General features: G+C 58.5%; 1 protein-coding gene across 5 annotated transcripts in view; it reads left to right on the forward strand.

The window, feature by feature from the left end:
• The window catches only part of KCP (kielin cysteine rich BMP regulator), a 30,735-nt gene extending 7,374 nt beyond the window's left edge, over positions 1-23,361 (forward strand). The window contains exons 2-43 of one of the 5 annotated variants that reach the window (XM_053218108.1): positions 28-222; positions 1,085-1,274; positions 1,364-1,440; positions 2,139-2,223; positions 3,813-3,880; positions 4,078-4,174; positions 4,317-4,399; positions 4,628-4,721; positions 5,586-5,668; positions 8,423-8,516; positions 8,623-8,702; positions 8,780-8,873; positions 9,206-9,291; positions 9,366-9,447; positions 9,682-9,834; positions 9,924-10,030; positions 10,108-10,201; positions 10,869-11,042; positions 11,188-11,270; positions 11,423-11,516; positions 11,617-11,805; positions 12,103-12,273; positions 14,013-14,189; positions 14,810-14,895; positions 15,156-15,246; positions 15,379-15,461; positions 15,564-15,657; positions 16,626-16,799; positions 16,987-17,069; positions 17,646-17,766; positions 18,627-18,706; positions 18,905-19,004; positions 19,317-19,361; positions 19,502-19,590; positions 19,934-20,036; positions 20,125-20,267; positions 20,562-20,734; positions 20,816-20,927; positions 21,014-21,115; positions 21,894-22,058; positions 22,487-22,793; positions 22,947-23,361. In XM_053218108.1, coding sequence (XP_053074083.1) covers positions 28-222; positions 1,085-1,274; positions 1,364-1,440; positions 2,139-2,223; positions 3,813-3,880; positions 4,078-4,174; positions 4,317-4,399; positions 4,628-4,721; positions 5,586-5,668; positions 8,423-8,516; positions 8,623-8,702; positions 8,780-8,873; positions 9,206-9,291; positions 9,366-9,447; positions 9,682-9,834; positions 9,924-10,030; positions 10,108-10,201; positions 10,869-11,042; positions 11,188-11,270; positions 11,423-11,516; positions 11,617-11,805; positions 12,103-12,273; positions 14,013-14,189; positions 14,810-14,895; positions 15,156-15,246; positions 15,379-15,461; positions 15,564-15,657; positions 16,626-16,799; positions 16,987-17,069; positions 17,646-17,766; positions 18,627-18,706; positions 18,905-19,004; positions 19,317-19,361; positions 19,502-19,590; positions 19,934-20,036; positions 20,125-20,267; positions 20,562-20,734; positions 20,816-20,927; positions 21,014-21,115; positions 21,894-22,058; positions 22,487-22,793; positions 22,947-23,197 — 5,052 coding nt within the window. In that variant the 3' untranslated portion in view covers positions 23,198-23,361. The remainder of the gene's footprint in view (positions 1-27; positions 223-1,084; positions 1,275-1,363; positions 1,441-2,138; positions 2,224-3,812; positions 3,881-4,077; positions 4,175-4,316; positions 4,400-4,627; positions 4,722-5,585; positions 5,669-8,422; positions 8,517-8,622; positions 8,703-8,779; positions 8,874-9,205; positions 9,292-9,365; positions 9,448-9,681; positions 9,835-9,923; positions 10,031-10,107; positions 10,202-10,868; positions 11,043-11,187; positions 11,271-11,422; positions 11,517-11,616; positions 11,806-12,102; positions 12,274-14,012; positions 14,190-14,809; positions 14,896-15,155; positions 15,247-15,378; positions 15,462-15,563; positions 15,658-16,625; positions 16,800-16,986; positions 17,070-17,645; positions 17,767-18,626; positions 18,707-18,904; positions 19,005-19,316; positions 19,362-19,501; positions 19,591-19,933; positions 20,037-20,124; positions 20,268-20,561; positions 20,735-20,815; positions 20,928-21,013; positions 21,116-21,893; positions 22,059-22,486; positions 22,794-22,946) is intronic. The other 4 variants (XM_053218110.1, XM_053218111.1, XM_053218109.1 and 1 more) reach the window with 4 other exon arrangements.
• The last annotated feature ends 88 nt before the right edge of the window (positions 23,362-23,449 follow it).

Raw genomic sequence — 23,449 nt, forward strand, 5'->3', positions numbered from 1 at the left:
CCTTGCTAGGAAACCTTTCACCCACAGGCCCACCTTGGATTCTTGTGCTCTTCAGGTGGGGTCATCCTCCCGGAGCCCCCTGGGCTTGCTGACATCCAGGACTACCAGCAGCAGGCACCAGCCCGCTCCTCATCCCATGCTGGGGCCCCACAGGAGCAGTGGCGCCCCCTGGAGGAGCGACTGGAAAGGCTGGAGGCCCAGATGATGGAACTCAGAGAGCAGGTAGTGCTGGAGGCCGGAGGGCTTGTGGGGGGTGGGGGTGGGGGGGGGATGGTGGTGGGGGTAGGGCAGGTCTTGTGTAGTGAGAGGAAGGAAGGATTGGACTTGGGGGAGGGGGCCCGGAACTCTAAAACAGAGTTTTATTTTATTAGTTTTTTAATGCCAGCTTTTTGCTTTTATTATTTATTTATTTATTTATTTATTTATTTATTTTTTTTAATTTTAGAGGAAGAGCATGAGCGGGGGACAGGGGCAGAGGGAGTGAGAGAGAATCTTAAGCAGGCTCCATGCTCGGTGTGGAGTCTGACTCGAGGCTTGATCCCACGACCCTGGGATCCTGACCTAAGCCAAAATCAAGAGTCTAACGCTTAACCGACTGAGCCATCCAGGCACCCCAAGTTTTATTTTAAACGCACATGGAGAAATTCTTATATGAACAGCTCTTCACATCGATTCTTTCATATAAACGAAGAGCCTCTGGAGTATTTGTTTTTTCCATCTAGACTTTCGTATTCTTTCATGTGTTTGACAAATATTATGGAGGACCTATGATACATAAGGCATCATCAGGAAAGATTTTGGATGGGTAAAGGACTTAAACTGTTAGAGGGAGGGGATCGGGCCCCCTTCTTTCCAAAGGAGAGGTCTGGGCACGCCATGTCCCTCTGGGAGCCCGTCCAGACTCTAGGTCCTGAGAACTGTGTCTAAACTGGATGCTGTGTGGAGGGCACCCACCTCTCCCCTGGAACTGTCAGATTTCCTTCTCGTCCTGCTCGGTCTTCACACCCTACAAATCTGCGGGATGTGTTGGGTAGCGGGGAGCTGAGCCAGTGCCCCCCACTTTCCCCTCTCCCTCTTTCCCCAGAACAAAGAGCTGCAGGCGAGGGTGAGGCAGCTGGAGTCCTGTGAATGCCGCCCAGCGTCTCCCCAGTGCTGGGGGCTGGGGCGGGCCTGGCCCGAGGGTGCTCGTTGGGAGCCTGACACCTGCACCGCCTGTGTCTGCCAGGATGGGACCGTGCACTGTGACCCCAAGCCCGACCTGCCCCACTGCCACGGTGAGTGCCACCCTGTCTGCCTGCCAGGACCACCTCAGCACCTAGAGATGGCCGCGAGTGCCTGAGTGACAGCACTATCTTCTCCCCAGGCTGCAGCCACAATGGTCAGACCTATGGCAACGGGGAGACCTTCTCCCCGGACGCTTGCACCACCTGTCACTGCTTGGTGAGTTCCTGCGACCCACCTGGATATCCCATACTTGGCCCCCTCACCTGCTTCACTTAAGCTACCAACCACTGCGGCCCGGTGTGCTCAATGTCATGTAATGGGGTCTGCCTGCCCCTCCCCCAAAGTTTTGGCCGCCAGTGGCTCCGGCTGATTCCAAGTGGCTATATTTTCTGGGGCTTAACCCCCCCCCCCACCACACGCACATGGCGGGAGCCCCCAAACCTCTCTGATTTGGGCCTGGCAAACAGTGGCATGGAGGGCAGAGAGGATGGAGTTGCTTGTCTTCCTACATGCCCCCTCTCCTGTGGACCCTCACTGTCCCTGCCCATCCACCTGTCCCTGTCATCTACCTGCCTATTCCCCCTCACTCGGCTCCACATCCACATTCTTCCAGCCTTTCCTTCCTCGCTCCTCCGTTGAGGAAGTTTTCAGTTCCCTTCCTAGGATCTCTCCACTCTGGGAACTTGCTGGCACCTGGAAGAGATGCTTTCTGGGGGCCAAGAGCAGTAGGAGATGATGGGAGTGGGGGTAGGGTGTCTCTTTCCTGCCCTCAGACCGAAGGTAGCCCATGTACCCTGAGCTGCCTCAACTTCTTGCTCCTCTGGTGTGTCACAGCCTGGGGTGAGGTTTCAGTTCTGGAGGCCAGGTCCTCGGGGTTCTGATGGCTGGGCAGCCACTAGTCTGCTTCCCCACAGGAAGGAACCATAAAGTGTACCCAGAAGCCATGCCCAAGAGGACCCTGCCCGGAGCCAGGAACATGCTGTCCTCACTGTGAGCCAGGTCAGCCTCCTGCCAGCCTCGCCTCCTGCACTCACTCTGGGGCCCCCAGAGCCATCGTCTGCCCCCTGCCACATGCCCAGAGAGTGCCTGCCCACCCACTCTGGCAGTAGTTAGGGAATTCAGAACAGAAGCACAGCCAGCAAATACTCACTCCGGCCTGGGACCGATCCAAAAGCTCTGTATGATCTTTTTCCTGCCCCCAGGGAGCTTCTAATCTAGTTGAGAAAATAAACAGCCAACATAACACAAGATTTAAGATCCAATGAATAGAGTAAGAGAACGTAAAGAAGGGCAGTATGTGGTTAGCTGCCAGAGGCTCAGTGGTAACAGACTGCTGTAAGCCTTGCATTTTGGACTTTCTTCTGTGGGCAATGGGGAGCCATTGAAGGCTGCAGAGCCGGAGTGTGGCTTGTTCAAAGGAGTGTTTTAGGACTAACCATCTGGTATGGACTGGATGCAGACAGAACAAGTTAGCGGGCTAGTACAGTGGTTGTCTAGGCATGGAGCCAGGGATAGCAGTGGCTGCAGAGGGGCGGGGTGTTTCTAAAACAATGGGCAGGAGCTGGTGGGTTAGACCCCATGCAATAGTGGGGAACTAGGAAGGCAGTGGTGCCAGTGACATGAAGGGAACTGGGAGGAAGTGGAGGCAGGAGGCAGTGGTTCTGCTGGGGGATGTTACTAGCTCCGAGTCAGGGAGATGGGGTTGCCTGATTTACCCCCAAAAATACAGGATGCCTTGTTAGCTTTGAGTTTCTCATAAACAACACATACTTTTTTGGTGTAAGTTTGTCTCATGCAATATTTGGGACATACTTATACTAAAAAAAATATGGATCGTCTACGTGGAATTCAAATTCGACCCGGCATCCTGTACTTTACATGGCAGAATATCAGCTGATGGGGCACAGGGTGGGTCAGAGGCTCAGGAGACCAGCGAGGTCTGGAAATGTAGACTGGCAGTCTTGGCCAGAGATGAGGAGTGGAGTCTTGGGAGTTGATGGATCCCAAAGAAAAGGGACACACACATTCTCTCTCTCTCTCTCTCTCTCTCTCTCTCTCTCACACACACACACACACACACACACACAGATTTCAGGACGCATGGTGCCTCAAGGCCACTGCTAGCTCATATTATATCTTCCGTGAAATTTTTTAAAAAGCACCCTTTCCTCAACACTTGCATCTATTGTAAAATAGTGGAAATCTGATTATGCTTGAGTCAGACGCTTTACTGCCATCTGCTGGAAAGTTGTAGTAAATACAAAAATCTGTCTCCTGAATGGCGCCCTTTTTTTTTTTTTTTTTTTTTTAATTTATTTCTGAGACAGAGCATGAACGGGGGAGGGGCAGAGATAGAGGGAGACACAGAATCGGAAGCAGGCTCCAGGCTCTGAGCCATCAGCCCAGAGCCCGACGCGGGGCTCGAACTCACGGACCGCGAGATGGTGACCTGAGCTGAAGTCGGACGCTTCACCGACTGAGCCACCCAGGCGCCCCCTGAACGGTGCCCTTTGATGTGGTTCCCTTGTGGGTGCTTTGGTTCCGGTACCCTGGATCTCTTACTCGGGGGCCTGGCCCTGGTTTTTCAGGCTGCCCTGGAGGCCACAGGGATGGGGAAACATGGCAACCAGAGCCCTGTGTCATCTGCGCCTGCCAGGTAAGGGAATCAGAGCCTAGTCCCGGCCGCCACGCACATCCCTGATGCTCGGCATGCCGAGCCCAATCTGGGGGCCAGACAGAGCTGCTGCTGCCACCCAGGCCTCGAGGCCTGCAGCCTGCTAGGCCCACCAGGCCTGCGGAGTAACTCAACTCGGGCAGTGGAGAGGGAGGGAGGGCTCAGTGTCTGCCCTGCAGGCAGGGACCGTGCGGTGCCAGGGGCCCTCATGTGCAGAGCTCAACTGCCTGGAGAGTTACACCCCACCTGGGGAGTGCTGCCCTGTCTGCCGGCCAGGTGACCTGTCGCCCCACCCTGCCCCTCCATCCCCTCAGCCCCGGAGGGTCCGGTACCTACTTGGGGTCATGCCTTCCCTTGGGTGATGTCCACTCGCCCTGCTCTCTGCTGACCGGCCTGTCATCCTGACAACCCTCCCCAGGCTGTGAGTATGAGGGGCGGCCTTATGAAGAGGGGGCCAGCTTCCTGTCCAGCGCCGACCCTTGTCTCCAATGCTCCTGCCTGGTGAGTCCCCACCCGCCTCGTTCAGGCCTTGCTCCTCCATATACTCTCCCTGCTCCCTGTTGGGTCACACCTGCTGGTTTTTCATATACCTCCCAAGACCTCCTGCTGGTGAGGCTCACCCTCCATCGCGGTCCTGTGCCCCATCCCTCCAAGGATGTCTGACGCTTGTCCACCCTGCCCTGTCTGGGAGCCAGACCGGGTGGCTTTACGGCAACTGGTGTATTACAGAGGAGCCTGGTTCGCTGTGCACCCATCAAGTGTCCACCCAGCCCCTGCCCTGAGCCAGTCCTGAGGCCTGGCCACTGCTGCCCGACCTGCCAAGGTGAGAGCCCTGACCCTTCCCTGGTAGAGCTCCAGGTGGGGACGTCACAGCATTTCTTCAACTCCAGAGCCCATTCTGCTGGCCCTGACCTGGGGGGTTTGGTCAGTGGGGAAGCGATGCCCGGCCAATGCTGCTCTGGAGCTGAGGTGCCTGGCCTCAAATCCCGCCCTTACCATTTCGTGGCCGGGTACCTCTGAGGGAGTTACTCTGGGTCTCGATTCCCCATTTGTGAGGTGTGGATAATGCCATTCTATACCTTGATAAATGCTGAGCATTTTCATTTGCTATGTGCACGGAAGACACAAGGGGGCCCCCCCTCCAAGAAGACCACTAGAGGGTGACACTGAGTCACACACCAGTACTGTCGCAAAGGCAGTATTAGAAGCAGGTGCCGGGCACTGTGGACACGCAGAGGAAGGAGACCTAATCCAGCCTGGACACAGGAAGGAAAGCGTCCTGGAGGCGGCGCGTCCTGAGTGAACCTTCAGGATAAAGAGCAGTTAGCTAGGGGAAGGGTGGAATAAGGCAGAGGGCATTCCAGGAAGAGAGGAGAGCTTGCACAAAGGCTCGGGACTGACAGTCAAGTGAGGTGGGTGTGTGGTAGGCGGGAAGGTGCAAATGTACGCGAATGGCCAACGCTTACAGCGAGAGGTGAGGAGGGGCCAAGAGCTGGGGGGAGGTGGGCGTGGCCACACTGGGGACCCGGGAGGCCTTGCACTGGAAGCCCTCAGGAGTCTAGGCAGAGGCATGGCCTGGTCTGGTGTGGGCTCAGGGCATGTGAAAGAGGGTCGGGGCCGGCTGAAGCTGCTATCCAGGCCGGCTCCTACCGGGCTTCCTCTGTGTCCATCTTTACCTCAACCCCAGGCTGCACGGAAGGTGGCTCTCGCTGGGATCATGGCCAAGAGTGGACTGCCCCTGGGGACCCCTGCCGGATCTGCCGGTGCCTGGTGAGTCCCTCTGCTGCTCCCACACCCCTCACCCCTCCCCATCCCCAGGCCAACCATATTCATCCCTCCATTTCACTGAGCAAATCCCCTATGCACTGGGAGGGGACAGAGGTGGAGAAGACCTGATCCTGGGCGCTATGAGGGTGAGGATGGGGCTGTGCCCACCTGTATGCCCAGTTCTGAGCATCGTAGATGTGCAGCGTGGGTTCGCGAATGAACTCAAAGAGCTTGCAAGCTCCGGAAGTGAGGCAGGTCAGGATATGACAGGCAGCAACAGCTCGGGGGAGAGAGAAATGCAGATTACGTGGAGACATCTAGAACTGCGCTGTCCCGTCTGTGGCCACCACCGCACGTGGCCACTGAGCCCTTGAAAGTAGCTGTCCAGTTGGAGATGGGCTGAAGTGCAAAATGTGGGATTTTAAAGACTTAGGACAAAAGAAAGGAATATAAAACATCTCATTGCTACTTTATGTTGAAATCACTTTTGGGGGGCGCCTGAGTGGCTTCATCGGTTAAGTAACCGACGTCAGCTCAGGTCATGATTCCATGGTTGGAGGTTCGTGAGTTCGAGCCCTGAGTTGGGCTCTGCATTGACAATGTGGAGCCTACTTTGGATTCTCTGTCTCCCTTTCTCTCTGTCCCTCCCCTGCTGGTACTCTCTCTTTCAAAAATAAATAGGGGCACCTGGGTGGCTCAGTCGGTTAAGCATCTGACTTTGGGTCTGGTCATGATCTCGTGGTCCGTGAGCTCGAGCCCCGCATCGGGCTCTGTGCTGACAGCTTAGAGGCTGGAGCCTGCTTCGGATTCTGTGTTTCCCTCTCTCCCTGCCCCTCCCCAAATCATGCTCTGTCTCTGTCTCTCCCTCTCTCTCTCTCAAGAATAAACATTAAAATTTTTTTAAATAAATAAACATTTTTTGAAGTCTTTGGGTTTTTGGGTTCTTAAAAAAGAAATAACTTTTGGATATAGTCAGTTGAATGGAATATATATTATTGTTTAGTTTCATCTGTTCCTTTTTGAAATTTGACTGCTAGAGTAATTTAATTTATTTTATTTTTTTGAGTGAGAGAGAGCATGTGTGTGCAAGCAGGGGAGAAGCAGAGAGAGGGAGGGAGAGAATCCCAAGCAGGCTCCGTACCCAGCACAGAGCCTGACACAGGGCTCGATCTCACAACCATGAGATCATGACCTGACCCAAAATCAAGAGTTGGACGCTTAACCCACTGAGCCACCCAGGCACCCCTACTAGAGAATTTAAAATGACTTACGACTTGTGTTATGTTTCTACTGGGCAACACAGATCTAGAAAATCTTCATGGAAGGGATGGTGTTTACCTAGGTCTTAAAGGGTGAGTAGCATTTAAGCAGGAAGAAATGGGGGAAGACATTCCAGGTGCTATGAACTGAATGTTTGTGTCTCCCCCAAGTTCATATGTTGAAATCCTAACCCCAAGGTGATCGTATTTAGAGGTAGGGCCTTTGGGAGGTGCTTAGGTCATGAGGGTGGAGCCCTCATGAATGGGATTAGTGTCTTTGTAGAAGGGACCCCAAAGAGCTAGCTCCTCTCTTCAGCCACGTGAAAACAGTGAAAAAGCAGGTGTCTAGGAACCTGGAAGCCGGTCCTTTTCAGACACTGAATCTCCTGGCACCTTGATCTTGGACTTCCCGACTTCCAGAACTGGGAGAAGTAAATTTCTGTTGTCTATAAGCCCCCCAGCCTATGGGATTTCATTACAGCAACCCAAGTGGACTAAGACACCAGGTGTAGGGAACAGACAGGGCGAAGCCTGGGGGAAGAAGGTGGGGACGTGGAAACGTCATGTCCAGGCAGGGAGCATCCTGAGAAGGGTTGTGTTTCAAGCCAGAGCCATACAGTTTCCTGACAGCCTACCAAGGTCTGAAGACTCCACTGCGAAGGCCATGGGGCATCCATCCCCTTTGCAACCACGTGCCTCCCTTCCCTGTTCACATGGACCACCCTCCCGACACCTGTGAGAAGAGTCACTGGCTGCCCACTTACGGGACTGGACATAGTGAGCCCTGATGTAGGTGGGAACTCAAAGGGCGGGGGTCTGTCTGGGAACAGCCGTGGCAAGTAGCAGCAGCTACTGTTTACTCGCCAGCTTCCAGAGGTGGCTGTCACACCGGACGCCATATCTCATTTCATTCCCATAACAAGGCTGTGAGGACAGGACTATTACTGTCTTTGCCGATGGGTAAACTGAGTCACAGAGAGCTTCAGTAACGTGCTGGGCACCATAACAAAGTACCGCAAAGGGGTTTGGCTTAAACAACAGAAATGTATCATCTCGTGGTTCAGGAGGTCAGAAGTCCAAGGTCAAGGTGTCCTTCCGAGGGCTGTAAGAGGGAATCTGTTCCAGGCCTCTCTCCTGGCTTTTGGTGGTTTGCTGGCAATCCTTGGTATCCCTTGGCTTCTGCCTTGATCTTCACATGTTGTTCTCCCTGTGTGTGTCTGTGTTCAAATTTCCCCTTTTTTAAGGACGCAGTTTTTGGAGGGGCCACCCCACTCCAGTATGACCTCAGCTTAACTAATTATATATGCAGTGACCCTATTTCCAAATACGTCGTGTTCTGGGGTGCGAGGGGTTAGGACTTCAACATATGAATTTGGAGGGGGGCACAGCTCAACTCATAACAACATCTAGTAAGCGCATCATGGGAACTCGACTGCCATTTCTGCCACTTGACGGAGCTCTAATGGCCCCTTCCCCTGCCCGCTGTGCCCCCTCCCAGGAGGGCCACATTCAGTGCCGCCAGCGAGAATGCTCCAGCCTGTGCCCGTACCCTGCCCGGCCTCGTCCAGGCACCTGCTGCCCGCTGTGCGATGGTGAGTCAGTGGGTGGAGTCTGGAGTGGGGGTCCAGAAAGCTCACCTGTGGCCCAGCTCAGTCTCCCATGAAGGCCAGGACTTTAAGGCACCCTATTCCCCAACAGGCTGTTTCCTAAATGGGCGGGAGTACCGCAGCGGAGAGCCCGTGGGCTCTGGGGACCCCTGCTCGCGCTGCCACTGTGCCGTGAGTGTGGCTGGCCTGGCAGGGAGGGCCTGGCTTCTGGGCCTGCCTCGTGAATGCTGATCAGGCCCTGTTGGCAGAACGGGAGTGTCCAGTGTGAGCCTCTGCCCTGCCCGCCCGTGCCCTGCAGACACCCAGGCAGGATCCCTGGCCAGTGCTGCCCAGTCTGTGATGGTGAGCTGGGGACTCGAGTCACCGGGAGAGGGGCAAGCACTGGCCCAAGAGAGGCTCGGGAGGGGGGAGGGGTCGGGCGTTTAGACCTACAGGAAGCTCCCTTGAACTAAAGTGCAGGACAAGTCCTTGATCGGCCTAGGCTCCCGTCACCACGGGTGAGGGTCACGTTCTCACCTTCTCATGGCACACTGGGCACCATGGCGGGGCCCTTGAACCTGGAGGTAGGGGAGGCTGGCTCATCAGGGTTGGGGGGGGGTGGATGCTTTGAGGTGACGTGAGGCTTCCCCATTGGCCTCCAGCCCTGTCCCCGGTCCCCCTGTCCTCCTGACCAGGCTGTGAGTACCAGGGACACCAGTACCAGAGTGAGGAGACCTTCCGACTCCAAGAGAGGGGGCGCTGCATCCGCTGCTCCTGCCAGGTAGCCAGTCGCGCCCTCTCACACCCCAGATCTGTCTCACCCCTTGAGGACCTCTCACCCGGCATCCCTCCTAGGCTGGCGAGGTGTCCTGTGAGGAGCAGGCGTGCCCGGTTGCCCCCTGCACCCTGCCTGACTCTGGCCCCCAGCTCTGCCCAGGTATGTGTGGGGAGGGAGAGAAAGAGGAACAGCTTCAAAGGAGTGCTGCTCGCAGGCGCTGAAGATGGAGGGGTTCCTTCACAATAAGGGGGGCACTGTCCGGTCCACCAGCCACTCCCAGCGTGGGGTCAGAGGCCACCGTAGGCCTGGCAGAGCCAGGGCCCTGTGGTCTGGGAAGGTCAGGGGTGGCAGCAGGTGTCTCGGTTGCCATGGTGACAGCCCCCCTTGTGGCAGCCTGCGTGCTGGATGGAGAGGAGTTTGCTGAGGGGGTCCAGTGGGAGCCTGATGGTCAGCCCTGCACGGCCTGCTCCTGTCATGATGGTGTGCCCATGTGTGGGGCTGTGCTCTGCTCCCCACCCCCCTGCCAGCACCCTACCCAGCTCCCTGGTGAGTGCCCCACCCTGATCTGGCCTTTCCCCCCTGCTTTGTCCAGCCCACCCGGATCAGCTGGGCTCTGATCAGTCTGCTTCTCCCAGGTGCCTGCTGCCCCAGCTGTGAGAGCTGCACCTACCACGGCCAAGTGTATGCCAATGGGCGGAACTTCACGGACGCGGATAGCCCTTGCCACGCCTGCCGCTGCGAGGTACCACCCCAGGCTTGCTACTGCCCTGCTGAGCCCCTCCTGGAGCCCACCCTCATTGCCTTCTCCCCTGCTCCCAGGCTGGGACTGTGAGGTGCTCCTTGGTTGACTGCCCTCCCACAACTTGTGCCAGGCCCCAGAGTGGACCCGACCAGTGCTGCCCCAGGTGCCCAGGTATGTGCTTATGACACCTGTCTGGCTTGGGGGCCCCGGAGCCAGCTCTCCCATGGCCCCACGGGCTCAACAGATACCCTAGCAAGCAACAGCCTTCTGAGTTGTTTTCAGACACAGCTTGGACTTTCTGGAACTCACAGGGTATTGGGTAGGAGGGAGAGTAGAGAGATGTTTATCCCTTCATGTTCCTATATGTCCCTTCCCTCCTGTTCTGTATTTCCTCCTCCAGTACCCTTACCGGTCAGATATATCCCTGTGTCTATATAAAGCAGCTCCATGCCACAAACGTTTGGGTCTGATGCGCGGGAGGCTGGGTGCTAGGGTGCAGTGTAACCTGGTCCCTGCCCCGCCCTCCTAGAGAGTCTGTACCAGAGCGTGTATCACAAACACAGGCACGTTCATGCACGAGCTCCTTGGCTGTTCACCCTCAGAGGCATACACACATGCATCAGGTAAATGGGCTCAAATATGCCTCCACATGCGAGCGTGTGCTCGGAGAGATACCCATGCCTGCATACACAGACCCTTCTTCCACTCTCTCCGTGGTGCTTCCTGCTGGCATTTCCTCAGTGGCCCTGGACTCCAAGGATAGATGGGCTGTCAGCCCATGCCTAGAACTGTCAGTCCTCGCCCCCACTCCTGCCCCTCTCCCTGCCCCAATGCTCAGACTGCATCCTGGAGGAACAAGTATTTGTGGATGGCGAGAGCTTCTCCCACCCCCGAGACCCCTGCCAGGAGTGCCGGTGTCAGGAAGGCCATGCCCATTGCCAGCCTCGGGCCTGCCCCAGGGCCCCTTGTGCCCATCCACTGCCTGGCACCTGCTGCCAGAACGACTGCAATGGTGAGGTGGATGCCATGGGGAAGGTGGGGGGGGGGGCGGTCTCCTGGGATGGCTTGGCCCCATCTGCGGGCTTTTAGGGTCAGAAGGGCAGCCTACCCGGGGAGGAATGGGCCCCTCCCAGGCCTATAGCTGCCCCCTCCCCCAGGCTGTGCCTTTGGCGGGAAAGAGTACCCTAACGGAGCAGACTTCCCCCACCCGTCTGATCCCTGCCGTCAGTGTCGCTGTCTGGTGAGTCTGCCACCTGGGTGAGAGGAGGAGGCTAGGGGAGTAGGGGTGGGACTTGGGAGACCAGGAGAGGGCCCCCAAGGTGGCAGTCAGAGGGGTGGGGGTCTCCTCAGCCTCCCAGCACTAACCGGCCTGGCGTGGGCCCTCTGTTGCAGAGCGGAAGCGTGCAGTGCCTCTCCCGCCGCTGCCCGCCGCTGCCCTGTCCAGAGCCGGTCCTGCTGCCCGGAGAGTGCTGCCCGCAGTGCCCCGGTAGGATGCGCACCCCTCGGGCAGATCCGCATGGGAGGGAGGGGCGAGCCTCCGCAGCCTCTCCTTGGAGCCCTGACTCGCGCGCGCGCGCTCTCTGCAGCCACCTCCTCCGGCTGCCCGCGGCCAGGGGGCGGGGTCCCGGCCCGCCACCTAGAGCATTTCTCCCAGCCCGACGACCCCTGCCGCCGCTGCCTCTGCCTCGATGGCTCTGTGTCCTGCCAGCGGCTGCCCTGCCCGCCTGCGCCCTGCTCCCACCCGCGCCAAGGGCCCTGCTGCCCATCCTGCGACGGTAACTGGCGCCCCCTCCCGGCCTAGGCAGCACCCCACCCCCACCTGCTCCCTCCAGCTCTGCCCCCAGCCTCACCCTACTTTGTCCCCTCTTATGACATGTCCCCCTTCCTCCAGCCCCTAACACTGCGCGACCCCAGTACCCTCCCCCTTCCTCCGGGCCCACCACTCCCACGTCGGGGTTCTCACTAAGAATGTGGGGGGACACCGCCCGGTTGGCAGGGCCAGGGGGGCCGTGGTCCTGGCAGACGGCCACCACGACCGCCACTGCTCCCGCCTTGCTCGCCTGCCCGCCTAGGCTGCCTGTACCAGGGGAAGGACTTTGCCAGCGGGGAGCGTTTCCCTTCGCCCACTGCCTCGTGCCACGTCTGCCTCTGCTGGGAGGGCAGCGTCAGCTGCGAGCCCAGGGCCTGCGCACCTGCTCAGTGCCCCTTCCCCGCCAGGGGTGACTGCTGCCCTACCTGTGATGGTGAGGGGCAGGGGACCGTGGGGATGAGGGGCTGGGAAGGCCGGGTCAGCGTCATCTTTACTGCCCTAGAGTGAGTCCCCAACATCTGTCACCGTAACAGAAAACACTGGACTAAAACCTGGGGTTTCTCCTGCTGCTGATGCTATTTGGCTCTGTGACCCTGGGCAAGTTACATAACCTCTCTGGGCCTAATTTTTCTTAATTGAAAAAATACATTTTAAACTGTGTATTTTTGTAAAACACATATAACATAAAATTTACTGCTTTACCCATTAAAAAAAATTTTTTTTAACGTTTATTCACCCTTGAGAGACAGAGCACGAACGGGGGAGGGGCAGAGAGCGAGGGAGACACAGAATCTGAAGCAGGCTCCAGGCTTCGAGCTGTCAGCACAGAGTCGACGTTGGGCTCGAACCCACGGACTGTGAGATCATGACCTGAGCTGAAGTTGGATGCCACCAGCCGACTGAGCCACCCAGGCCCCCCTACTTTAACCATTTTTAAGTGTAACTCTAATTTTAGCTCCTGAAAAAAAAGAGAGGGTTGAACAAGTCCCACTCAGTTCCCCAGGCTTCGGCCACTCTTGTACTATCTTAGCAACATTTGCTACATACCCTCTCGCACCTGTAAGTTTATTTAGTTAGCTATTTTTCTTCAAATTAACCTTTTATTTTCTTTAAAAAAAATTTTTTTAATGTTTATTTAGGTTTTTTTTGATAGAGAGAGACAGAGTGTGTGCCGGGGAGGGGCACACAGAGAGAGGGAGACGCAGAATCCCAAGCAGGCTCCAGGCTCCGAGCTGTCAGCACAGAGCCTGACGCAGGGCTCGAACTCGTGAACAGCGAGATCACTGCCTGAGCCGAAGTGGGACACTCAACTGATTGAGCCACCCGGGCGCCCCATCCTTTTGTTTTTAAACCTATTTAGAAAGGAGTCTTTATATCATACTGTAAATGAGTTAGATTTTCCAGGAATGAAGATTACCATAATTATTAATACAGTTAAAAATAGAACATTAAATTTGAGTCAGAAACTTTTGCCTGCCAAGGCTTTGAGACAGAGACTTGCCTCTCTCTCTCTCTCTCTCTCTCTCTCTCTCTCTCTCTTTTTTCTGTTAAGACTTTGTTTCTTTACGGCAGTTTTAGGTTCACAGCAAAAGTGAGAGGAAGGTACAGAGATTTCCCAAATGCCCCCTGCCCCCAACACATGCACAGCTTCCCTCCTTATCAATATCCCCCACCAGGGATTTGTGGTTACTACTGACACCTCATTATCACCCAAAGCGCCCTCTCAGCAAGTGTCAGAGAGCTGCTTGCTACAACCCTGGGATCCCGTCCGGCCCCTGATTAGTCAAGGGGCTCGGAAGAATATTGGAAAGACGATGCCTTGATCAGTGTCTCCGAAGCCATCTCAGGCTATCTCCAGCTGTCCCCAGGTTGGAGAAATTGGTACCTTCTGGCTGGGTGTGGCCTGCTGAGCATCCAACTCTAGGGACAGATTCCTTGTGGGTCTTTCCAGAGAGATTACAGGCTGAAAGGGGAAAGTGTGCCCTTTGGCCGGTGCCCCATCCCAGACTCCTTTGCCCCCCCCCCCCATCTCCTGCCAGGATTGAGCCTTCTCCTTGCCCCCAGTTGCTGGGTCTTTGAGGCCTCAACTGGGGCCCAAGGTCAGAACTGGATGACTGCTCACCTCTCACCATTTCTGCCCCCTGCCCTGCCCCTCCCTGTCCTCTCTTGAAGGTTGCGAGTATCTAGGGGAGTCCTACCTGAGCGGCCAGGAGTTCCCGGATCCCCGAGAGCCCTGCAATCTGTGTACCTGCCTTGGAGGCTTTGTGACCTGTGGCCGCCAGCCCTGTGAGCCTCTGGGCTGCAGCCACCCGCTCACCCCGGCTGGACACTGCTGCCCAACCTGCCAGGGTAGGACAGCACCTGCCCTTCCTGCCCCTCCTGGAGCCCCCAGGGGCCCAACTGGTCTTACCACCATCACCACACAGCAAACCCACGCCCTGTGCTCTCCTCAGACCCCTGAGGATCCACACCCTCCTGGCTGTCTCTGCTGTCTCCTCAAACTGCCTTACACTTCCAGAACTCCCTGCTCTCAAATTGTCTCGTCGCCTTCCTGAGATGTCATATCGCCAGATTCAAACCCATTCGATGGCTCCCATGCCCCCTGAGTGACCAGTCACAAGGGGGAGCGTCCCTCCCGCCTGGCTTCCCTTTGCCCATGCTCCTGAGCCCAGCCCATCTCTTGCCTTCAATTCTGGGTGTGTGTGCCCACTCGTCACGTGGGCCCCACAGACAGAAACTTCCCAGCGGCCTTTGACCCCACCTCCAGACCTGACTCCCTTCATGCACTCAGGTCTCGCCGCTCACAGCCTGGCCAAAGCCTCACCTTCCCGGCCACCACCGTGGGCCACACTTATCTCTCCCTCTCTGACTCCCTAAGCATTGGTAGGGGTCGTCAGGACCAGCTGCGTGTGTGGCCATGGGGGGCTGCCCTGATGGCTGCTCTTTCAATGCATTTCCTGCTCTGCCAGGATGCCTCTATCATGGGGTCACCGCAGCCCATGGAGAGACCCTTCCTGACCCACTCGACCCCAGCTGCTCCCTCTGCACCTGCCAGGTGAGGTGGCCTTTGGGGAACGTGGTGACCTTTCATCCCTCGATCCTCCTCTCTGGCCCGGAAGAGCTCGTCTCCTCACCCAGGTCTCACGGGGGACCATCTAGCGGAAGAGGATTGGATTCTGGTCTCCTGGGCCGAGGGAGGGAGGTTTGAGCCCGGCAGGCTCAGTGGGGGCATCCTGCCAGGGGGCAGTGTGTAGCCTGGTTTCAGGTTGTGATGACACGGAGTCGGGAAGTAGCAATTGACCTCTCTCCCCCCAGGAAGGTTCCGTGCGCTGCCAGAAGAAGCCATGTCCTCCAGCTCTCTGCCCCCACCCCGCTCCAGGACCCTGCTTCTGTCCTGTTTGCCACAGTGAGCTGCCTTCCGCGTGCCCCAGCCCCCCATGCTCGTCCCCACCCCTCCCCCCTCTTTCTGTCAGGCCTGAGCGAGGTCGGACAGGGCGAGGTGGCACAGCCCCCCACCCAAGAAAGGTCTTTCCCACAGGCTGCCTCACCCAGGGCCAGGAACACCAGGATGGGGCAGAGTTTGAGGGGCCCCCAGGCAGCTGCGAGTGGTGTCGTTGTCAGGTATGGTGGGGGGGGGGGAGGGCGTTGGCGTCGGGGCTAGGTCCCCATGCCTCTGGGGCGCCTGGCCTAGAGGGCAAGTCCCTGAACCTGCATCTCCTGCAGGCCGGCCAGGTCAGCTGTGTGAGGCTGCAGTGCCCCCCTCTGTCCTGCCCACTCCAGGTCACGGAGCAGGGGGGCTGCTGCCCTCGCTGCAGAGGTATGCCCAGCCCCACGTGGCTGCCCCCTGGCCTGTGCCCCCGGGCCCGATGCCCCGTACCGGCCCCCCCTCCCTCTCCTTAGCTCTCCTCCGGCCTTCCCCCCTCCCTGGCCACCCACCTGGCCCTCCCACACCTTGGCCCTGAAGCTCTCATCCCTGCAGGCCTTTGGTTCCTCCTACCCCTCCGTGCCCCTGGCCTGCCCAGACCACACCCCCTCAAGACTGACACCTTCCTGACCACACTAGTCATCATCATAATTGTACCGTGTGCCACATTCTGAGCTCAGCACTTGACACACAGCTCACTTAATCCGCACACGGTCAAATAGGTACTATTATCACTCCCGTTTTGCAGATGAGAAAACTGAGGCACAAAGAGATAACATCGCTTGCCTATGGGCACGCAGCTGGTAGGTGGCAGTCAGGATGTGCATCTAAGCGATCTGGTTCTAGAATATGAGCCTGTTTTAGGCTGCCTCCTGGCCCTCACCCTCATACGCTGCTCAGCAGGGTGTAGCTTCCACAGAACTGTCACAGCGTCTCACGCGCCCTTGAGGTAGGCAGGACAGATGAAATCCCCATTTAACAGGTGAGGAGACTGAGGCTCGGAGAGATTGTTGCCTGGGGCACATGGTTAGTGATGGAGCCTTTCATTCATGTCACATGCATTTATTACATGCCTGCTGCATGCCAGGTGCTGGGCTACCACCAACAGTGGCTGCTGCCTGGCACAAGGTCTAACAAGCAAGCAGGCACGGAAGGGGATAAGAACCGGGTGTTCCGACCCTAGCCCAGGGTCTTTCCCGTCCGCCACAGGCAGGAGCACTGCCCCAGGCCATCTTTCCACCCTATCCCTATAGATCCCCCTCCTGGCACCCGCATGCCCTGCTGGCCACCCAGGGTGGGGGGACAGGGGTACGCGTGCAGAACCAAGACTCAGAGCGCGTCCCTGCCCACCTGGGACACAGGCTGCCTGGCTCACGGGGAGGAGCACCCGGAAGGCAGTAGCTGGGTGCACCCCCAAAGCCCCTGCTCCTCCTGCATGTGTCACGAGGGCGTCGTCACCTGTGCCCGCGTCCAGTGTGTCAGCTCCTGTGCCCAGCCCCACCGAGGGCTCAGTGACTGCTGCCCTCGATGCTCTGGTACTGGGAGCCTGGGGCCGGGTGAGGGAGGGCGGGGAGGCAGCACTTCTCTCCGGGCTGGGCCGCAGAGACAGACTGCTCCAGGAGACGTGACCCCCACTCTTGCACACACCCCCAAATCTGGAGCCGGCGGCATCCCCTAGCACTCTTGCCAGCCTGAAGGCTCCCTGGTCCTGTTCTGCCCCAGACTGTGAACATGAAGGTCGGAAGTACGAGCCAGGGGAAAGCTTCCAGCCTGGGGCAGACCCGTGTGAAGTGTGCATCTGTGAGGTGGGTGAGGGCAATGCCGAGGGGCTGGGCACCACACAGGGGGCAACCATGGGGAGCAAGCAGTATGCGGGTCAGAGATAGGAATGTGCCCCCCGGGGCCAGGAAGCGTGGGGCAGGACAGGCGCTGAGCGGGGTGGGGGCAGTGGGCAGCCCTCCTGGCTGGAGTTTAGGGTGGGTGTGTATGGGAGGTAGGGGGACCCCTGGAAAGTGGTTGGGGGGCCTGTTAGGGAATAACATTTGAAAGTAATGGTGAGCTGATGAATGACGCCCTGTGCCCAGGGATTTGGCAGGAGAGGGGAGGAAATGGCATGAGAGTGCAGGGGCTCAACACTCATAAGAAGGTTCAGGCCCGGGTAACCGGAAAGAGAAGGGGACGTCATCTCCTGGGACTAGGGCATGGGGTGAGGAGCGATCTGGGGAAACGTTGAGTCTCTGCAGACTGGAGTTTAACCTGCCCAGGGTACACCCAGCCGGAGGTGTAGTAGGCAGATGGAAGGGCTTGGGGTCCAGGGAAAGAGGGTGGCTCTTGGCTTTCAGGGCCCGGGACCCACCCCCTTTGCTCACTCATTTTTGCAGCTGCAGCCTGAGGGGCCCCCGAGCCTTCAGTGTCATCGGCGGCAGTGTCCCAGCCTGGTGGGCTGTCCCGCCAGCCAGCTCCTGCCCCCTGGGCCACAGCACTGCTGCCCCACCTGTGCCCGTGAGTCCCTGGATGTGGGGGTAGACAAGAGGGTAGGACTGCCGTCCCCAGAGTGACACTGGAAGTCAGTCGCTCTCCTCTATAGTCCTGGCTCTCACCCTATTTTGAGTCCAATGGACTATTCAGGAAGCCCTGGCTGGTGCGGCCTGCACCTCTCCCCCACTGGGGAAGCTGGCAGGGAGGGATCCCTGGACTCTGAAGCCAGGCGCAGTGTGTGGAGCATCTTGCCCAGCAGGTGGCGCTGTGGGATGGGGTTTTGCAGGTTGCCGGCTTCTTGAGGGCCCTAATGTGAGGCCAGAGGGGCTACAGAGGTGGGGAGGGGCTACAGAGGTGCCGTACCCTGTACTTGGTGTTTTTAGTAAACACTATCTCATTTAATTCTCATTTACCCAGTAAGCGGTGTTATTATTCCCTTTCACAGATGAAAAAACTGAGGTTCAGAGAGATTGATTAGTCTGCCCAAAATGGCCCAGGCACTGAATGCTGGAGCCAGGATTAGAACCTGGAGTACCTACCTGGCTCTCTGTGCTTCCTTGTGCTGTTTAAGCCAGGTAATATAAAAGGAAATAGGAGAGGGAGCAAGCGAGGCCGGCAGTCTGAGGGTCCTTAGTGACCTTAAGCTAAGGAAGCCACACCTTGTCCACTCCCAGGCCCTCCACTCTAGTAGTCTGCAAAGTTCTTTTTCAAAAGCCCCAACTTTTCTTTGCGGACCCAAGAGGAAGGAGGACTCATCCTCTTATCAAGGTGCTGGGGATATGGGTATGTCCCAGGCCCAAGAAGTCTGGGGACACAGCGGGTAAGTGGGCTTTTGTCCCCTGCTTCCCCTCTCCGTCCCTGACGCTGAACTCTTGTCTTCACAGAGGCGCTGAGCAACTGCACAGAGGGCCTGCTGGGGTCTGAGGTGGCCCCGCCAGACCCTTGCTACACCTGCCAGTGCCAGGTGAGCCCCCCGCCCTGGGGATTCCCAGAGCTCTCTCTTCTTCCTCCTCTGTGCACTGTGGCAACAACTCCTCTCTTGCGGCTCCAGGCTCCCCGCCCACTCTGACACACGTCCGCACACCTTGAATATCATATCTGGCCTCCACCCTGCTCCCTCCCTGTTCTTCTCTACTGATGGCGTTCACATGCCCTTCCACAGGACCTGACATGGCTCTGCATTCACCAGGCCTGTCCTGAGCTCAGCTGTCCCCCATCGGAGCGCCACACCCCCCCTGGGAGCTGCTGCCCCGAGTGCCGAGGTAAGTGCCGGCCTTGACCTGCATCCTGTGAACATGAGCCCAGGGGGGAGACAGGAAGGGTGGCATCCAAAGGCTAACGGGGCAACCTGAGGTCTGTACTTCAAATGTGGGCTTCGTTCTCTTGTCGAAATGAAGGGTCATTCAGTGGGGTGCAGACGGTAGAGGAAAGCAGAGGATGAAATCTGGATACTCAAGGCCTGGCCTGGGGCTTGTCACTGGGCTCGGAGGCCCCAGGCCCATTGGACAGGCATTGCACTGAGCTGGCAGCTGGCCCATGGGAAGGTTCCAGCCTGTGACTCTTTGGGCTTCCAGGACCCTTTCCACTTCCCTCACACTGGTTGCGGGGCCTGCCATCTGGTAGGTCATCTGGATACCGGTTGCAGAAATCAGCACCATCAGGGTGCTAGCGGAATGGCGCGGGCCTTCAGGGTGCGCTCCAGGGAGGAGGATGCAGTTGGGAGGACCATGCTCCCCCCTCCTCACTTCTTCCTCCTCAGAATGCGTGGTGGAGGCCGAGGGCCGGAGAGCGGCAGATGGAGAGAGCTGGCGGGACCCTAGCAACGCTTGCATTACTTGCGCCTGCCATGTGAGCTGGGGGGGGTGGGCAGGTAGAGGGTGGGGCGGAGGACCTTACAGATGGATAAAGGGAGGAGTCTCAGGACACTGGACCAGTGAATATGGGGTCTTTGAGGTAATTAGTAAAAGGTGCCCCCTCTGGGTGAAAGCGGGCAGTGGCATCCCTGTGCGGGGGCAAGGAACTAAGGGCAGGATTTCATCCCCCACTGGAACATGAAATGGGTGTTCTTGTAGGGCAGGGGCAGAGAGAAGGGGCTGCTGCCTCAGACTGTGACCCAGAGGCTCCCAGAAGTGTGAGGCCAGGCACCCCAGGCCCTGCAGGAAGTCCCTAGAGCAATGACATCTGTCCTCAGCGGGGCCGCGTGGAGTGCCACCTGGAGGAGTGCCCCGCCCTCTCCTGCCCCCAGGGCTGGGCGAAGGTGCGAGAGGCTGGCAGCTGCTGTGAGCGATGCCAAGGTGCCAGCCAGAACGATGGGAGTTGGGGACGAGCGAGACCCAGTGTGAGGGACGGGCAGTTGACCCTACCCCGCTCCTGTCCCCTCAGCCCCCGCCCAGTCGTGCGCGCACGAGGGCCGGGCGGTGGCCTCCGGGGAGCGCTGGGCCGTGGACGTTTGCACCACTTGCTCCTGCGTGGCAGGCACCGTGCGCTGCCAGAGCCAGCGCTGCCCGCCGCTCTCCTGTGGCCCCGTGAGTGCCGCGTCTAGGGCGGTGGGGTGAGTGGGCATGTGGCAACGCCTTCCTGGTAAGACCCGGCGGGAGGAAGGAGGCAGCGCTTGGGTAGCGGCCGCGGCGCGGTTGGGAGGGGGGCGGGGAGAGAGACCCTGCGGCCGTGCAGTTCTAGGCGCGGCCACAAGGCGGTGCCCTGAGCCCGCTTGCGGTGAGCCGGGGAGATTCCCGGGAGATCCTCGGTCCCAGGGGAGGCTCTGAGAGGGGCACCGCAGGGAGGGCGAAGTGTCTGACGGGATCCGGGGCTGAGGCCAGGACGAGGCCCCCGCCCTGAGTCCCGGCAGCTGCTGCCCCCGCTGCCTGCCCCGACCCGCCTCCTGCACGGCCTTCGGAGACCCTCATTACCGAACATTCGACGGCCGCCTGCTGCACTTCCAGGGCAGCTGCAGCTATGTGCTGGCCAAGGACTGCCGCGGAGGGGACTTCAGGTGCGCAGCCCCCTCCGCCTTCTCCCTAACTCCCCACACCTGTCCCTGCTGACTACTGCACCTGGGCCTCTCACGCCGCAGCGTGCACGTGACCAACGATAACCGGGGCCGGAGGGGTGTGGCCTGGACCCAGGAAGTGGCGGTGCTGCTCGGGGACGTGGCGGTGCGGCTGCTGCAGGGCAAAGAGGTCATGGTGAGCAAAGCTGAGGACCCAGGGATGGTTGGTCCCGTGCTTTCCGCTGTCCCGACGTCGGCCCTCCTCCTGCCTCCCTCCTCCAGGTGGACGGGCACCCTGTGGCCTTGCCCTTTCTGCAGGAGCCGCTGCTGTACGTGGAGCTACGGAGACGCACCGTGATCCTGCATGCCCAGCCCGGGCTCCAGGTGCGGCGCAAGGGCCAGTGGGGGTGTGGGAGCCTTGGACCTGTTCAGGCCTCTATCTGTAGAGGGAGTGGGAATACCAGCTGGGTCCCGTGCCAGATCAGGCCAGTGAGGTCAGAAAGTTCTGCTGGATTCTGAGGGGAGGAAAGGAATCATGGTCGGAGACCTTGGGTGCAGGGAAGGGAGGTCTGAGCCTGGTTTCTAATCTTGATTCAGTCACCAACGCAGTGGGACTCTTAGGCCAGTACCAACCCTCTCTGGGCCTGTTTTCTTATTGGTAAAAAGGGGGAACAATTCAGGGGATGCCAACTAAGGTCTACGTGGTTTCTGAAATTCCTTCCAAATCCCATGTCGAAGAGTAAATTTCTCCCTGCCTTCGGCAAGAAGTACAATTTGTAAATTCCTAAAACAAGTCTCGTCGATACTTCTGATCTGGACTCTAATTGTGCTTCATCCTCTCTAAGGCCCTAATGCCCATGAGAAAGTGAATCTCTGAAGCATTTCACCAGGGGGCCCAGTTCAGGGGTGCCGATGGGAGAAGGTGCCCTCCTGCCGGAGCTGTGGGCAGCTCTTCATGTCTTCTGTGTGTGCCCAGGACTCACAGAGCACGTGCCAACTTGGCTTTGGCCAGGGCAACCTCCTTTCCACGGGGAACCTCTACCCGCTCATTCTCCTCCCCCACAGCATGGAGTGTGCTGACAGTGCATGGGGCCAGGGTGGATCCTGGGCTTCTGGGGGTCCCTACCTTTCCCCATTCCCCGATTCCAACCTCTCTGCCCAGGTGCTGTGGGATGGGCAGTCTCAGGTGGAGGTGAGCGTGCCCAGCTCCTACAGGGGCCAGATGTGTGGGCTCTGTGGGAACTTCAATGGCTTTGCCCAGGATGATCTGCAGGGCCCTGAGGGGTTGCTCCTGCCCACAGAGGCTGCATTTGGGAATAGCTGGCAGGTGAGTGGCACAGGAGCCGGGTGGCTGAGTGTGATCATAGAGCAGCCCTCTTATATGGGAAGGGGGGTGGGCACGAGATGGGCTTTGCAGCTTCAGGGTGATTTGGGGGCTTCTTGCTTCTGTCGTGGTGCTGGGGGAGGCAGCGTGGCCTGTTGAATGAGGCCTCATCATCCGAATCCGCAAGCCCTGCCTTGCCACTCACTGGCTGTGTGACCTTGGGTGAGTCACTTAACCTGCTCTGGGCCTTAGCTTGTCCAGCTGTAAAATGGGGACAAGGAGAAAGTAGCTGGTGCTTCCTTTGCTATTCTTGTAGGGAGATTTTTGGAGCTAAACCAAAATATTTAGTGGAAAGTGTTCTTGAAGCACGTAGCACACAGAGATCAGCCGCCAGTGGATGCTGTCACATCAGGGTCACTCTTGCCACCTAGGTCCCAGAAGGTCCGGGACCCAGTCGGATATGTTCCAAGGGCCGCGAGGTGGATCCGTGCAGGGCAGCGGGTTACCGTGCCAGGCGTGAGGCCAACGCCCGGTGTGGTGTGCTTAAGTCCTCCCCGTTCAGTCGCTGCCACTCTGTGGTGCCACCAGAGCCCTTCTTTGCCGCCTGCGTGTATGACCTATGTGCTTGTGGCCCCGGCTCTTTGGCTGACGCCTGCCTCTGTGATGCCCTGGAAGCCTATGCCAGTCACTGTCGCCAGGCAGGGGTGACACCTGCCTGGCGGGGCCCCACACTCTGCGGTGAGGGGGAAATGCCCAGCGCGAGTTGGGGAAGAGGGTGGCACAGGGCTCAGGTGTGGATGTGGTAGGAACAGGGTGGACCGCAGGGGTGAGCAGGGCACCTGGAGCGCTGCCGGGGTGCCCCTGTGACCCTGCCTTCCACTGCACCTGCAGTGGTGGGCTGTCCCCTGGACCGCGGCTTCGTGTTCGATGAGTGTGGCCCGCCCTGTCCCCGCACCTGCTTCAACCAGCACATCCCCCTGGGGGAACTGGCCGCCCACTGTGTGAGGCCCTGCGTTCCTGGCTGCCAGTGCCCCGCGGACCTGGTGGAGCACGAGGCCCACTGTATCTCACCCGAGGCCTGCCCCCCAGTCCAGCTCACTGGGGACCAGCCACCCAGGCCTCCGCCCAGCCCTGGCCAGTAGCCAGGACACCAGGACTCATCAGGTCAGAAGCCTCTCCTCTGAGAACAGCTCCCACCCTGGCCAGAGCCATGGAAAGAGTACCCCACCCAGGCACTGGGGTCCTGTGTCCCACAAAGACCTCATCATGTTCAATCAGAAGCAGTAAAATCGGGGCCTCTCCTACAGCTTACTTGTGTCTATGTGTCTTTTCTCCTGGTGCTGGGATGGTGGGGGCTTGGAATATGGGGTACAGCAGCGGTTAGTGTCCCCAGG

The sequence above is a fragment of the Acinonyx jubatus genome, chromosome A2, assembly GCF_027475565.1.
Source record: "Acinonyx jubatus isolate Ajub_Pintada_27869175 chromosome A2, VMU_Ajub_asm_v1.0, whole genome shotgun sequence".
In the NCBI taxonomy this organism is placed as follows: Eukaryota; Metazoa; Chordata; class Mammalia; order Carnivora; family Felidae; genus Acinonyx; species Acinonyx jubatus.